General features: G+C 32.1%; 1 protein-coding gene across 1 annotated transcript in view; it reads left to right on the top strand.

The window, feature by feature from the left end:
* LOC106469975 (coronin-2B-like) overlaps window positions 1–17,408 on the top strand; it is a 33,119-nt gene extending 15,711 nt beyond the window's left edge. The window contains exons 3-12 of the mRNA XM_022398536.1: window positions 1,826–1,942; window positions 2,617–2,769; window positions 3,782–3,946; window positions 6,390–6,509; window positions 6,898–7,002; window positions 8,486–8,695; window positions 10,768–10,881; window positions 14,240–14,364; window positions 14,804–14,960; window positions 15,650–17,408. Of these exons, the coding sequence (XP_022254244.1) occupies window positions 1,826–1,942; window positions 2,617–2,769; window positions 3,782–3,946; window positions 6,390–6,509; window positions 6,898–7,002; window positions 8,486–8,695; window positions 10,768–10,881; window positions 14,240–14,364; window positions 14,804–14,960; window positions 15,650–15,781 (1,398 nt within the window). The 3' untranslated portion in view covers window positions 15,782–17,408. The remainder of the gene's footprint in view (window positions 1–1,825; window positions 1,943–2,616; window positions 2,770–3,781; window positions 3,947–6,389; window positions 6,510–6,897; window positions 7,003–8,485; window positions 8,696–10,767; window positions 10,882–14,239; window positions 14,365–14,803; window positions 14,961–15,649) is intronic.
* Window positions 17,409–17,414: the final 6 nt, after the last annotated feature.

Here is a 17,414-nt window from a genome sequence, read left to right as displayed (position 1 = left end):
AGATTCCCTGATTAGTGGGTTTTTGATAGACAGATGTGGCGTATGTGCTGTTGTTAGCGTGGATATGTACATCCAGAAAATTGATGGTTTTGTCAGTGGCTATTTCGTGGGTCACCCACAAAACTGGAACCACCCCCGCCCTCATCCCCCGTACCTACAAAATATCCTCAGATTGGAATCTATTTCACAACAGAATTTGTACACTCCGACAAACATTCATCAATAATGGATATAGTAATACCACATTCGACAAGACACTTCAACGATACCTGGACAGCCGCCAAAAAAACACCACTACCGACAACTCCACTGAACAACTCAAAGTCTACTATAAAAACCAATTCTCCACTGCATACAAGACAGACGAACGGATTCTAAAGGATATCGTTTACAAAAATACTACACCAAAGAAACAGAACCCAAAACTACAACTCAACATCTACTACAAGTCTACCACAACGTCGGACCTTATCATGAAAAACAGCCCCGATAAAATGACAACAGATCTACAGCAAGTGAACGTCATTTACGAGTACAAGTGTAATAAAGGAGACTGTGAGCTCCTGGCAAACGCCTCCTACATCGGAATGACTACCACGACGCTGTCAAGACGCCTGACAATGCACCTACAAAATGGAGCCATCAAAGAACATTGTGCCCGCATCCACAACCATAAACTCACACGTCAGGACCTAGTACAAAACACTAAAGTAAAACGCCGATTAAACGACTTCACAACGCTCCAGATACACGAGGCCATACAGATTCTACAGCAAACCCCCACAATCAACAAACAATCGACTGGAACAGAACGCACACTGCTACTTCTTGGCGAGGAACCCCCAAGCCACAATACAACACTCCACCAATCAACGCCTTCCAATGTAGTTGACAGCGCCACCTAATGAGCTAAATACCACCACCCGCTTGCCTATAAATATCCACTAACAGTAATCGCAGTTCACAAAACATTCAGCCTTGATAATGGATGCAGACGCATTCGAAACGCGTCGGCCAATTCACCACTATCTACAACTTTTGCTCGTTGTTCTAACAACGTTAAAACGGCTTATCGACTTCTTGAGAAGATTTCCAAGAAAAAAGTAAACCTACAGACATCGGTCTTATTCAACAAAATCTGCCCACACACATATATATATATATATAAAACTATATAATGGTATAAAATCAAATAACTTATCCTAAGTAAGTATGCTTTAAAACTATGACCACTTTAATTTTAAAATTGTTAGGTACGTGGAAAACCACATAAAAATGATGTTCCTATTTTTGTTTACATTTTGAGTTGTTTTTCTTGTTTAATCAGCGCTTTATTTGTTCTAGTCTGTTTCATACAGTTGAGTTTTCCATACTTGTTCGCTTGTTTTAAAATGATGGAGAAAAATAATTTTGCACTTACTTAAAAATAAAGAAATGAATAAAGAATTAAGTGGTTAATATGTTTATATATGTAACTGAAACTATAAATAGACTTTAAAGATTTTCAATGACATTATAGCGACCTTCGACGGATAGAGAAAACAGTTAATAAGTGATCAATCACACTGCAATGAGCATGACGAATAGAGAAAACAGTTAATAAATGATCAATCACATTGCAATGAGCATGACGAATGGAGAAAACAGTTAATAAGTGATCAATCACACTGCAATGAGCATGACGAATAGAGAAAACAGTTAATAAGTGATCAATCACATTGCAATGAGCATGATGAATGGAGAAAACAGTTAATAAGTGATCAATCACATTGCCATGAGCATGAAAAACATTATTTGTCGTACTTTTTTTCTTATGTCAATATAGACAGGTAGAGTTCCACATGCTGTAGGAAGAGTAACTGGACATCAAGGGCCTGTGCTTGATTTAAAATGGAATCCTTTCAACGACAATGTGATTGCTTCGTGTTCTGATGACCTTACGGTAGTGTTGATCAATATATATCTTTATTTTTGTATATATTGTTACGTCTCTGGTCGTTAGTTAATTTCCCGTATAATTTCTTTCCAAAGAAACATTACCGATACAAGTCCTTTCTTAGATAAAACTAGTTTATTCTTTCTGAATACAACTTTGCAATACACTTAATTTCCACAGTCACACTATAACAAACGCAATAATTCACAACGAACGACTCACGTGCTCGACTCAATCGTCAGTCTCTCTCTGTCTGCAGTTTAATTACATTGTTGCCGTCACTTCTTGGCCGTCTTATATATATACAAGAATACCGAAAATCTAGTAAACACTCGAGGATTCACGAACCTCCTAGAATATGACGTGTTACTAGCGTCACGTGACCCCCGCTGTCGTAACAATATATATATATATTCCTTGCACCTAATCTACTTAAAGAGCGACCTGACATTTAATACAATATCCTCTAGTTATTTATTTTTAACTTCCATTCATACCCAACTTAACTATTCATATGCCACTAAGAGGTACCACAGTGTGTGAACACGTAAAAGTACTATTGTGTATATAAAGCAAAGACGCTATCATGTTGACTTTCCTATAACTGCAACTGAGTGTAATTCTAATATCCCACAGTTTAAAATAATTGATCAATTCCATACGATTTTATCATATTTTAGGTTAAATTGTGGTTAATTCCTGACGGAGGCCTTAAGGAAGAGAATCAAGAGGACGCTCTGGTGACGTTAAGAGGACACAAACGAAGAGCGGGTCACTTGGAATGGCATCCTACAGCAGAAGACATTCTTCTTAGTGCGGGATTTGATTATCTTGTATGAAAACTTCTGTCATAAGCTGGAAAATTAAACATGTGATGCTATGTAACTGAAAGTGATCAAAAATTTAAATTAATAATCTCACACTTCTTAATGCTTCTTGATGTTAAATTATTAGGTTATGCTAACCGAAAAAGTACAATTGTTAATTCTTGAACGAGTAAAAACAGGAAGAATATCTTAAATAATTGCATAAAATTTTCAGGAAACTTCATTCCTCTGTTTTAAGAATACTTAATTGTTATTTTGTTAGAATTTATAAAGTTTAAATTGATAATAATTGTTTGTAGGTATCAACTCCTATTGTTGTTATTATAGAGGATGATCTGTTAATTTATAGAAAATTCGCATGAGAGTGTATTTGTGAAGCGATTGAAAATAAAATTTGTCATATTGTTTAGAAATTAAACTAATAACAACAGCATACACAATTGCAAGAATTAGTTGAATTGTTTTCTAGTAGAAAATATCTCATCTGCCAATCTTGTGTACAAATATAATTTTATAACCAGGAAGGTGTTGTTTTGTTGTCAACTAATGGAGATAAATGATCCATTTATTTTATATATATATTACATATGTGTGTGACGTTGTTCTATTCGGAAAAATAACTTAGTGTTACGTCACAAAAATCTGGTGGTTAAAATAAACTAGGTGGTAAAGCACTTGGCAATTAAAATGATTTTAATAACCCTTCGTGTTGCTTCTCATTAGCTGATTTTTAAGTTTTCTCGGGGTGACACAAAAGGTTACAGTAATAATGATAACCTTATTCGTACTATAATGAAAATATAGTATATACAATATTTAGTTTGCCGGAATTTAACCGCTACATGTATGTAGTCCTAGATAATTAGTTACTTTTATTCATAAATCATGTATGTTCGTGGGCTACACTATTAACTAAGCAGACTTAATAACCTACTCTGTCGTCAATGATAAATCTAATCTCCATGTACTAAATTCTAATGTAATTTTTCTACTTTATAATAAAAAAATCCATCAATAGATCCTGGTGTGGAATACAGCAGAAGGAACGTTGGTTAAGTCCATATCTTGCCATTCCGACTACATATTTTCCATGTCCTTTAATTGGGATGGAACATTGCTTGCGACAACATGTAGGGACAAAAAACTCAGGATTATCAATCCTCAGAAAGGGACGGTCATAGAGGTAGGTTCGTTTATTATCAAAGTGAGCATATGAGGTCGTATTTTATTCAAATAATCTACCTATCTAGATTCTATGAAAACAATGATTCATTATGGGAAAATGCGTCGATCTTTAAATTCTGTTTACTATTCGATATTCCACAATTTATTATATTATATTCCAAAGGATAGATGTATTACATTTTCATTTGATTTATATAATAATAGGATTTATTTTGTTTCTATATTCTCGCACAAACCTACACAAAGAGCTTTCTACGTATATCCGTCACTACCTGATAGACTAGAGGAAAGGTAGCTAGTTAGTAGCATCACTCACAAACTTTTGTGCTACTTTTCTCTCATTAAATAGTGGGATTTGACCATCACTTTTATAGCGACCCATGGCCTGAAAGTGAAGAGCACATTTGTGTTGCAACGGCCTACATGCGACCCATGAACCCTCCAATTCACAGTTCGAGCACGACACACTCTTAATCGGATTGAACAGGTTACACACAGAGTGTGAAAATAAATGGGTTAAACTAATCTTGATATAATAGTTTGTTCTAACTAATCCTGGTATCATAGTTTCATGTTCTAACTAATCCTGATATTATAGTTTGATGTTCTAACTAATCCTGGTATTGTGTTTGATGTTCTAACTAATCCTGATATTATAGTTTGATGTTCTAACTAATCCTGGTATTGTGTTTGATGTTATAACTAATTCTGGTATTGTGTTTGATGTTCTAACTAATTCTGGTATTGTGGTTTGATGTTCTAACTAATCCTGGTATTGTGATTTGGTGTTTTCACTAATCCTGGTATTGTGGTTTGGTGTTTTCACTAATCCTGGTATTGTGGTTTGGTGTTCTAACTAATCCTGGTATTGTGGTTTGGTGTTCTAACTAATCCTGGTATTAGGATTAGTTAGAACATCAAACCACAATACCAGGATTAGTGAAAACACCAAGCCACAATTTCAGGATTAGTTAGAACATCAAATCACAATACCAGGATTAGTTAGAACATCAAATCACGGTATTGTAATTTGGTGTTCTAACTAATCCTGGTATTGTAATTTGGTGTTCTAACTAATCCTGGTATTGTGATTTGGTGTTCTAACTAATCCTGATATTGTGGTTTGGTGTTCTAACTAATCCTGGTATTGTGATTTGGTGTTCTAACTAATCCTGGAATTGTGGTTTGGTGTTTTCACTAATCCTGGTATTGTGGTTTGATGTTCTAACTAATCCTGGTATTATGGTTTGATGTTCTAACTAATCCTGGTAATGTGGTTTGATGTTCTAACTAATCCTGGTAATGTGGTTTGATGTTCAAACTAATCCTGGTATTGTGGTTTGGTGTTCTAACTAATCCTGGTATTGTGATTTGGTGTTCTAACTAATCCTGGAATTGTGATTTGGTGTTTTCACTAATCCTGGTATTGTGGTTTGGTGTTTTCACTAATCCTGGTATTGTGGTTTGGTGTTCTAACTAATCCTGGTATTGTGATTTGGTGTTCTAACTAATCCTGGTATTGTGGTTTGGTGTTTTCACTTATCCTGGTATTGTGGTTTGGTGTTCTAACTAATCCTGGTATTGTGATTTGGTGTTCTAACTAATCCTGGAATTGTGGTTTGATGTTCTAACTAATCCTGGTATTGTGGTTTGATGTTCTAACTAATCCTGATATTGTGGTTTGGTGTTCTAACTAATCCTGGTATTGTGATTTGGTGTTCTAACTAATCCTGGAATTGTGGTTTGGTGTTTTCACTAATCCTGGTATTGTGGTTTGATGTTCTAACTAATCCTGGTATTGTGGTTTGATGTTCTAACTAATCCTGGTATTGTGATTTGGTGTTCTAACTAATCCTGGTATTGTTATTTGGTGTTCTAACTAATCCTGGAATTGTGGTTTGGTGTTTTCACTAATCCTGGTATTGTGGTTTGGTGTTTTAACTAATCCTGGTGTTGTGGTTTGGTGTTCTAACTAATCCTGGTATTGTGGTTTGGTGTTCTAACTAATCCTGGTAATGTGGTTTGGTGTTCTAACCAAACCTGGTTTTATGGCTCAGTCAAATTTCAGTGAAACACGGTCTTTACTGCCTGACGAAGGGCATCTGCTCGTAACGTCGCCAAAAAATAAACTAGAATTATTATAATTTATCCAATTTTTCCTTCTCACGTCTTGCGGAACAACATTCATTCAAGAATTCTAGAAACACTCACTCGTTATTCTTAAAATTCTGATGTTACTATTTGTCATTCGTCTTAAAACATTTGAGTGAAATAGAAAAACAACATATTTACAGAATTTGTAGACAAGAATTATATGTATAAAACAATGTATCAATTTTTATAGAGCAATAAATGATAACTGAAGATTTTATATAGAAATGTCTGTAGTTTTATAAGTGATAAAGCTTTCTGTTAATAATTCCGAAAACATTTCGTCCCAGGAAACTATTTTACAGCAAGGTTTTAAGGCTTCAAAGGTGGTGTACCTGGGCGATACAAAAATGCTTTTCACCACAGGATTTTCAAAATATTGTGATCGCCAGTGGGCTATCTGGTCTGAGGTAAGTGTACTTACTAAATGTTTTAGGATTAGCAGTAAGGTTTTGTTATATACTTGTTTAACACATAAAATGCTTTTGGCTACAAGAAATAAACATGAAAGAAGAACGTTTTAAGGTTATTAAAACCATATAATGATATTATTTTTTTATTTCATTAGTTTCTGCCACTTTAGTTAATTAAGATAACAATCTTCGAAATTATAACTTCAGAGAAAAGTTGTTTTGACGCTATATATTTTTACAAGATGAATTTTTTTCCATATAAACAGGTGTTTTTATTTTTCCTTAAGCATTGTAGTTTTAAGTAGGCATTTCAAATAATTAATTTTGACACAATTGATTTAGAATTAGTCGATTTTGTATTAGCCTGACTGTAACTGAATTACAGAAAGACATGAGGCAGCCTCTACGAATAGAAATCATTGATTCATCTGCTGGTATACTGTTTCCTTACTACGATCATGACACGAAGATTATCTACTTGGCTGGGAAGGTGAGCGGTTGTTACAGAAATGTTGCAAAGCATAGAGCGCGCAGTTTTATGTGACATCTCTTAGTTGAAAGTTCATCCATAATTAATATTCAACCCAAAAAACTATTAGATTCTTCTTTTAGTAAGAACCTCTTCATTTTTACAGTACATTGTTTTATTCTCTTATTTCACTGAGATATATCGTCTATCAAAGTTATTTTAAGTGACTGAAACAGCGGCAAAGTCAGTGTCTTTGTGAATTTATGTAGTTCTCTCATCCAGCCGCTAATGTTTCGTGACGTAATTTTGTATATTGCTTCGAATCTCAACTGTATAAATTTAGTACAAATAAGAAGCACAGTCATCATTTTAGAATAACTGATTTATAATTTTGTTGAGTTAAATATATATATATATAATAAGAATGAATATGCTGGTCTAGAACTAGCTGTAACTGGTTTGAATGGATCACTTCGAAATTATGATAGTGTACTGTAGTACATAAAAGCTTATTTATGCTTATAATTTGTGTTTTTAAAAAATATAAAGAATACTTGGAAATTAACCACGAATTTGAACAGGAAATCAGGACTAAACGTCATGTTACGTGTCTTTAAAATTTGTTACACTGACAAGATAACTAATCAGATACGCTAGGATATATTTTACTTGTAGTATGAAAATAACGTGTTAATTCAGGAATAATTTTGGTTCAGTTTCACAGAACATTTGATAAAGTGTATGATTTAAGATTTAACTTATCAAAATGATAGAGATTTACACGATGATAAATAATTTGTGGTTTATGGTTTGTCTTGTTATGAAAAAATATATTCTTGTTTATTACACCGTGAAATTCAATTATCATATGTAATAAACCAACGACGACAAATTTTGTAACTACTGTGATTGCGATTATTAAAAAAAAGACAATGAAAAATTATTCCTACATTAGAATTCTAACTAATTCAAAAGTTCAATAATTGGAAAGGGCCATTTATCATGTTAGAGTCACGTTAGTATTTGCGCAATATTATTATCTATAAATATTTTGTACACATATATACGTACGTAACATATAAACATAAATACATAAGAAACACTAAGTAACAAGAACGAAAAATTTGTAGATACCTTTAAGTTTATCTAGAAGACAGGAGTTTTGAAGCTGGATTTTATTGTGATACTTTGCTAAAATTTGACGAAACTTTTAATAACAGTTAGAAAATCCATCTTAAAAAATTAACAAGATTAATCGGCTTACAACCTTCTGTACATTGTAAGTATACGTTGTAATTTTGGGTGAACAAGTTGTCTTTTTTATATAACTTAAGTTTTTTGCTAACTCTTTACTCTGGTATTCATTATGTTTCATAAAAACTTGATTATAATGAATACAATGTTCATTTTTTAGCCAAATTTCATCGTATTTTGTACACTCTGTTATGACCATGATATTCAACAAATGTGCACTCTGGTGAAATATATTATAACATTTTCTTAGGGGGACGGAAATATTCGGTTTTATGAATTAGTTGGAAACGCCCCCTGGTGCTACTACTTGAATCAGTACCTAAGCGGATGGCCCCAACGGAGCGTAGGTGTTATGCCAAAGCGAGGAGTGTGTATTACACGCTGCGAAGTATTTCGTTTTTACAGATTGTCTGCTATGAAGGGAATGTGCGAACCAGTTTCTATGATAGTCCCCAGAAAGGTTTGTATATGAATTATTTCAGTTGAAACAGAATACCATTAATAGCGTATTATGATAACAATAAGTACAGGTGAAACGATGCATTTCTGTCTTCAGTTCTTAACTAAACTTTACATATGATATTATATACCGAGTAATGATTTCTGATAAAAAAAAGCTAATACATTTTCTTACGGTGAAATATAATCATAAAAGGTATGGATTTTGCACATCGAACTTTCGAGTTTAATAACCGTAATGGTCTACTACAATATACGTCAGCTTATATATCAGGAAGTAACTCAAATATCGAAATAGAAAGCTGAGTTGGAATAACGCTTTCAGTCAAGCACTAAAAACAACTTCTAGACAATACATGATATTTTCAGTGGAATATACATTTGTTGTTGGGTTAATGTTAACATAGCTTTATTTGTTTTATTTGACTTACGTCGTGGAAAAGCTGCAATTATATGAATAAATCCTTGGATTATATCTCACGATTAATATATTTATCTTGACAATGAAATTCAAGACTCTACGTTAGACTACATGTCTTTAAGATTTATTTCACTTACAATATATATATTAATCGTGAGATATAGTCCAAAAATTTATTCCTTTAATTAATTCAAAATGTTGATCAAGAGAAAGAAAACATTAAAAATGGTTATAAGTTTGTGGTATGTTCATATTCACATTGTTGATATATAAATAATCAACATACGAAAGGTTTTAGATTACTGTGATTTCAGTTTTAACTTCTAAGAGCTGAAAAATTAAATGTCAAAAGAAAAGCTTGAAACTTAAAAGAAATTACATAAATATTTTTTTAAATATAAAATGATTTTGTCATTCTCGTAATTTTTTTCTTTCCATTTGGAAATTTGGTAAACTTCAAATGCGTTTTAAAACTAAGGCTATTAAGATTTTAAATTTCTATTTTAAAGTTAATGTTTCAGTTTAATTTCTTTTTCAAAATGTTATCTTAAGAGGTTTGAGCTGGAAGTGAATTTTTAAATTAGAATTAAACATTATTTATTGAGGTATTTTTCTTTGTAAAGACAAACATACTTTGCGTTTTTATAACTGGTAAGATAAAAAAAATTAGTTGTTATTTGTATGTTGACGGAAATCTTCAGAGCAGAAGTTGTATGTCAGAAAAAGGCAACAAGCAGTATCATAATATGAATCTTTTCTTGCCTTTAGGTTCTTTTCTTACACTGTAAAGGCTAAGAGAATATAAAGTGGCCAACTGATTTTTTAATACTCTTAACAGCACGTAGTCTGTATTGGTATCCTATTTCAAGCTGTGAATATAATCAACTTATATTACCCAGTAATTTACCAACTGTGCTAAAACACCTCTTCTTAATAAATACGTCAATGCAGATAAATATGTCATATTTTCACCATACTTTTTGTAAAAATTAACATTAAGATACCAGAAAAATTATATGAGTTATTGTGATGTAATAAATATATCTGTATTGGTATTTTATGACGGTATCTGTCTAGAGTCTCTATAAACTCTATAAAAATGCTTGTTTTTGGACTATAAAAAGTGTTATGATGTAGAATTTTAACTGAATGCTTCACAACTTGAGGATGTGAGCAATTTAAAGGTGAATAAAAACACCATTTTGTATGTAGTAAAAAATAAAACGAATATTTACGATTTTTGAAAGAAAACTCACTAAACCCACTGTAAAAACAGCCAAATCTTAATAAATAAATATTTTCAAATCAGTTGCTGTAGAGTATTGAAATGATTTTAAGCATGGGTTTCATGATGCTTTGAATAACGTTGATTCGTCCAGAATTTCCCAAATGTTTACAGAAAATTTTTACAAATATATTACTAATTTCATATTTTATCTTCTTTTTTTCTGTTCACTGACCATTTTTATTAGAGAACAATAACATAATTTCTCTTAGATTGAAACCTACATTAACTTATTACCGGATTATCCAAAGTAACTTATCTTAGCATATTCAGACTTTGATTTTATTATTTATAAATATGTTTTTTCATACTTATTTGAGTTCAAGGATAGTTTCAATTTCATAGCTCATATTTTCCTTTCTCTTAGAGGTTGGAATTTCAAGAGGATTTGTACCCTCCGACACCCGCTCCTTCTTCCTCTTTAACAGCCAAAGAATGGATGGAAGGTCAAAACAGACCACCAGTATTATTTTCCATTCAGGTATTCCGTTTTTTACATCGTTGCAAATAATAAAATATAAAAGATAATAATAAATTATGTATTATTATTTGGCTCTCAGATTTCATAAATATTTATCAGCGAATTAATCCTTGTTCGTAGTTTAACACTAATATAATTGGTTGAAAGGGAAAAAATTAGTTCCTCTTAATCTTAATGTTGTATATTTTAACCTCCTGAGTTAATACATATCATATGCTTATTAATTTGTAAATATCACAAATCTACTTAACAATTAAAGATTTTTGATTGAATGACTATTAAAACAGTTCCTTTCAAAAACAAAATTAACCAATATTCTTTAGTTAATACATATCATATGCTTATTAATTTTGTAAGTATCACAAATCTACTTAACAATTAAAGATTTTTGATGGAATGACTATAAAAACAGTTCCTTTCAAAAACAAAATTAACCAATATTCTTTAAAAATAGTTTCTTTTTTATTCTAAAATAATTTCAGCAGCTTTAGACTAATTTTGTTTTTTGTGTTTTTCGACAAAGCTTCGACTTAATAGTTATAAAATCCAGTTTAATACACAGTCATATGTAAAACAAAATGTGTATATTTTGAGTTTTAATTATATTCAGTCATTGTTCAGCCTACCACTTAACATTGAAATACCTGTAGTGAATCACTAATGTGTCTTTCATATCGGAAACACTACAGAGAATCTTAAAATCACCGACGGCAAGTTCGCCGTTTTTTTCGTTTTTTTTTGTAATTAAGCACAAAACTACACAATTGGCTATCTGTACTCTGCCCACCACGGGTATCGAAACCCGGATTCTAGCGTTGTAAGTCTACAGACATACCGCTGTACCACTGGGGGCAGTTCGCCGTTACAGATATGCAATTGTTAAAAAAATGTAAGACATGTACTCTAAACCTAATTATAAAGTGAACATTTTAATTTAGTTGCCTTTCAAAAACGTTATCTTGAGCAGTTTGTGTTGATAGTATGTTGTTGAATCTGAATCTGACTATATTTTTTAAGATTATGTTTTGTGAAACATACCGTGAAAGAGCAGAAAACTGTCAACCAATCAAGCTAGGTAACAGCATGTATAAACAAACTGATAAACAACAAAATAACATTCGTGTTTACTCAAGCGAAAAAGATTCCGAAATTGCATTTGCCTTTGAACACAAAATAAAAAAAATATTTGTAGAAACACAAATAGTAAAATATGTTAAAGTTTATTTTTAATTAAATTATTCTGACTCCAATAAACTGTAGAATCCAGGTTATAAGTTAGCTTCTTAGCGAATGGGTTTAGAATCAAAATTATAAGTTAGCTTCTAAGCGAATGGGTTTAGAATCAAAATTATAAGTTAGCTTCTTGGCACAAGGGTTTAGAATCAAAATTATAAGTTAGCTTCTTAGCAAAAAAGGTTTAGAATCGAGATTATAAGTTAACTTCTTGGGACAAGGGTTTAGAATCAAGATTATAAGTTAGCTTCTTAGCGAATGGGTTTAGAATCAAGATTATAAGTTAGCTTCTTAGCGAATGGGTTTAGAATCAAGATTATAAGTTAGCTTCTCAACGAAAATGCATATAATCAAGATTATAAGTTAGCTTCTTGGCAAATGGTTTAGAATCAAGGTTATAAGTCAGCTTCTTAATGAAAGGGTTTAGAATCAAGATTTTAAGTTAACTTTTGAGCGAATGGGTTTAGAATCAAGATTATAAGTTAGCTTCTTAGCGAATAGATTTAGAATTAAGATTATTAGTTAGCTTCTTAGCGAAAGGATTCAGGATCAAGACTATAAGTTGGCTTCTTAGTGAAAGGATTTAGGATCAAGATTATAAGTTAGCTTCTTAGCGAAAGGGTTTAGAGTTTTCTTAATCAAGAGGCATTTAGAAAAAACAAAATGAAATAACTCTGTTGAAGAAATAAGTTGATATTTTATATTTCTTGACGGATTTATATTTTCTCAGTATCATATTTCAAACTAAATTTCTCTTGATATTGAATAGTAAAAAAACGTGGATATATGATTTAGTGAATCCAATCTTAGGATAACTAAATAAGGCAAGTGAGTTATCACTATTTTTGTTATATGTTTAAATACAACTGAATTTTGATTGAATGGAACAGTTATCTATACTCGAGGATCTTTGGAGGACTATATGTAATTTTAAAGTGTAAACCAAATTGCTGGATTTAGCTATAAGCTCTTTCGAAAAGTTTATAATAGTAATCTTTGTGGCTGATGTTTGTGGTTGAGAAGTAGTATCACGATCAAAATGTTTGTGCCATAACTTCATATTAATTGATCCTTCTGAATGTAACCTCGATTTTTTAAAATTATAATATGATTACCTGTATTACATTCTATAGCTAATTGTTATAAAGCTTTAAGCTAATCTTAAAACAAATTACGTTCGAACTATAAACAAAAACCGAACTCACCTGAGAATTCGTTTAAAGTATTCCCACAAGTGTTATCTCCAAAGAGGTACATCGAAATACAGATCTCAATCGCGGAAATTATTTGAATTCCACAAAATAAAAACAAGCTCAATTTTGAAGCCATTTTTGTGTCTTCGAACATGTATGATTTAACTGTGTAATTCTTATTTTGTGTAAGTATAAACTCTCGAATGTTCGTAAAAAGAGTCTATTAATGAAACATCTTTATAGTTTGCAGATTTTGAAAATTAATTGCTTGTAGTTAAGCGTAACTTTACACAAAGGGCTATCTGTGCTCTGCCCACCACGGATATCGAAACCCAGTTTCTAGCGTTGTAAGTTCGCAGACATGCCGCTGTGCTACTGGAGAGCTTAAAAATTGAATGCAGCATTTCAAATCTTGGTCTGTCTATTCCTTTGATGGCAAAATATAGAAATACAAACAAATATTTCATTTTACAATAAGGTTTAATTATATATTCATTTACTACTACATCCAAGTTCGATATACTGATATTTGTTTTAAACTGTGAATCTATACATATAAGAGTTTATATTACAGATTTATTTTATTTTCACTAAAGATAAAATTGAAAATATAATATTCGACGTAGAAGTCTGATGCATTCTTTGATTCGCTGCACCCTCTGTTGTGGACTGAACTGCAGTCTCACCTATTCAAAGCTCATCAGCCCAACTTGGGTCAGCTGTATAATACCGAACTATAAATCAGGCGCTATACCATAATATTATTCACATACCTATATTAATCTAAGTTTCTATAGGTTAAAAAAAACACAATTAATATATCAGTGCTATAAGCGTTATAATTCTAAATATAGTTAGGCACTTGAATTCAACCTAATTTACATTGTTACAAACTCATAAAACACATCGATAAAAGTTTGTTTTTTCCACAGGATGCAGAATCAGTTGTGATCAATAAACAAATGTCTTATCTGCCTGAAATACGCTCTCTGAACATATCCACTTCTGACGAGACAGACAGCAAAGAAATACAATGTGATCGTCCACATCCATATATGTGAGTATAAGTTATCACTGGTAAAAGTATTGTTCATTTTTGTATTTATTTAACGGTTGAATTTCTTTTGGAATACAAGTAGATATTAGTTGTGAATTTTTGTTGTAATATATCGTCGATGAAAAGGTTCTCATACGTATCTCGGAACATCAGTGATTTGCAACAGCACTGTATTTTTTGTAGATGTACTATCACATTTGTAACTGTATCTAATAACATACTTGAAATCGAGGTTTGGCGAACATGTTCTGTTATTCTCAGATGTTACTTTCTTCTATAAATACCATATTGATTGTGAAATGTCTATTGATGCTAAGTAAATTATTCTTATTTATGTCTCAGCCAATTCTGGTTTAATTAGTAATTCCCTGTCAATCTTGAGCTAAAAGTATTTCTAGAGGATATTTAATTTCTTTTTTCTGAATGTATATTGTTACAGTAAAGAAAATGTTGGCAAAGGTGATCAGAATGGCGTAGATCAAATGAATGGGCTAGACTTGTCAGACAGGTTAAGCAGGACTACGCGAAAACAGAAAAACATAAGAAACGTATCAACTGAAGAACACGATGTTTGTGACCCACAAACCACGGTAGAGGTAAACTACTCATTGTTTGCGTCTATTTATTTATTTTTTGATTTGAATAAATGTGGAACAGAATAAAGCTATGGCTTATTGCACGAATAACTGTGCCAGGGTTTTATTGATTGTTAAATTGTTTCGAAATATTTTATACTTTGTTCTATTTCGAACTCACAAGTACATTATGGAACAATGATATAAATTCCTGTTTAATCTTTCCTTGAATTTACAAAAGTTTTGTCAATTTACAGTTCTATGACGTGTGAAATAAGGAAAAAGTTCAATATTTATCTTAGCTTATAGTTTCGTTTTAGACTTTTTTTTTAGATTTGTTATAAAAATAAAAAAGGTTTAATATATTATATTCTTTACCTGTCATGAAATAACCTTCATTTTATGTGCTACAGTATGAAAGCTATATATCGATTCTGAACTTCCACATTTAATGTATAACTCTTACGTTTCAAGTACGTGTGTATTCTTACATTTCTATAAATACCGACCTTTTCCCGTATTAAAGAAATGTGTTTCCCATTTCTATAAAAATGTTGTCTATATTTAAAAAAAAATAGAAAAGATTCTTAAATTTGGTTTCAAAGTTAAACTATTTAATATTATGGCTATATTTGACGAAAATCATATTAACAAATATTTGCCGAGTAGTGTAAACTCAATTATTTTGTTCTATAATTTTCAAACAACAGATGAGAAAAATCATTGCTCAGCAGTCGGAAGAAATAAGACGCTTGCATCAACTCCTGCGAGCTGAGGAAAGGAAGGTTCAGAAGATGGAGAAACAACTCGCATCTCTTATAGGAAATGGTGCTAATTCCTGATGTTACAGAAGCATGTACAATGACATTTAAAATGAAAACTTACCGAGTTGAAATCTTTATAAGTTGGGTAATAGATGCATATGACAAAAGAAAAAGACAAGAAACAGATTGCGTTTTAAAGACGAAAGATTGAATTGTTTGATTTGGAAATATCACTTGATGTAGAAATGTTTAAAGAGTGACATGCACCATCACCTAGAATAGGCATGCAGTTACTGGACATCATGAATAATACTCAAGTGAAAGAGAACAGCAGACAGCAAAAAAACTAACTGTTTGCCATTTTGAAAACTGAGAAATGAGGAGGTTTAATTAACAGGAATTAAAGTGATTTTTTCACAATCATTTATTAAAGGAAACGTCATTAAAATCATTTGATTGTGATTACATGACCACGATTTTTGCTACCAAGAAAAGATTTAGTAATGGACAAAACTCCGCAGGTTGTCGTTAGCTGACCGAAAGAGTTTTTTATGTAAAATCTAACGAAACTGTAGCGGTTCGTTGTTAAAGACAAGGCTACACAATAGGCTACCTATGCTTTGCCCAACACAGGTATCGAAATCAGAATTTTAGCGTTATAAGCCTTTGAAATTCCACTGAGTCATCGGGGGCCATTTAATGAAGAAACTAGTTTATGTGTTTGATAGGATTTTCATTTCTCGTTTCGGTTTTATGACAGTGAAAATTTCAGAGTAATTTTATATATACCCTTTTACTTGCTTTGCTAAGTCGTTTTCGTGCTGAAAAGTAAAATTTCAATGTTCTGATTATTCAAAATGTAGAATATTTTTCAAGAGTAGGATAATAATGTAAAATAAACTATTCCTAATTTTAAAAAGGCATATAAACTTTCTGAACATAAGTTCCACTTGAGAGTTCTAAAACTCTATAAGAAGTGCGAGTACCACAAGTACACAAATGAAGTACGATTCGAGATATGTGCGTACGTTTTTCAAAGTTGTTTTCCAGTACAAATTATAAATTAAAGTGAGCATCTTTTAACACCCAGTCTGCATGTCAAGGAGACATGTTTGGTGGGTTGACCTCTAACTAAAGCTTTCCGATACGCTCCTTTTTAAATTCTAAATGGAGGTTTGAACTCCTTGCGATATCTGAAATCAGAATCGCCCAACGTGGCGGAATATGCATTCGTTTACGATCTATGAGAGAGTATAACCTACATCCTCATACTCAACCCCACACAAAATGATAGTGGCTTCAAATGTTGAAGAATACAAAATCTGGTTCTTCAGCTCTATAAAGCAGTTTTCTCCGCGGTTTTCGCGAGTTCTGTCAATAAAAATGGTAGGGAAAGCTCAATGAAGCTTATCTGTTGCTGTAAAAGGCTTAGTGCAGAAACTATTTAAGCATGAACTTCTGTTATTTTGTGGAAGAGAAACACAGTTCGGCCAATCCCGTAAACTCCCGTATTCGTGGCCGAAAAAAGTGTGTTTTTGAGGTTAATAGATTGAGACAGAATTCGGGTGGGCTACAAATTTTGTAAGAGTTCTCGGTATTCAAGTGCTCAATCTATTAACTCTTGAATACCGGGGCCCGGCATAGCCAGGTGGTTAGGGCGCTCGACTCGCAATCTGAGGGTCGCGGGTTCGAATCCCCGTCACACCAAACA

This window comes from Limulus polyphemus, unplaced genomic scaffold, assembly GCF_000517525.1.
Source record: "Limulus polyphemus unplaced genomic scaffold, Limulus_polyphemus-2.1.2 Scaffold3751, whole genome shotgun sequence".
In the NCBI taxonomy this organism is placed as follows: domain Eukaryota; kingdom Metazoa; phylum Arthropoda; class Merostomata; order Xiphosura; family Limulidae; genus Limulus; species Limulus polyphemus.
The sequence above is the reverse complement of the archived record's forward strand: the minus strand, read 5'-3'. Positions and strand labels throughout refer to the sequence as shown.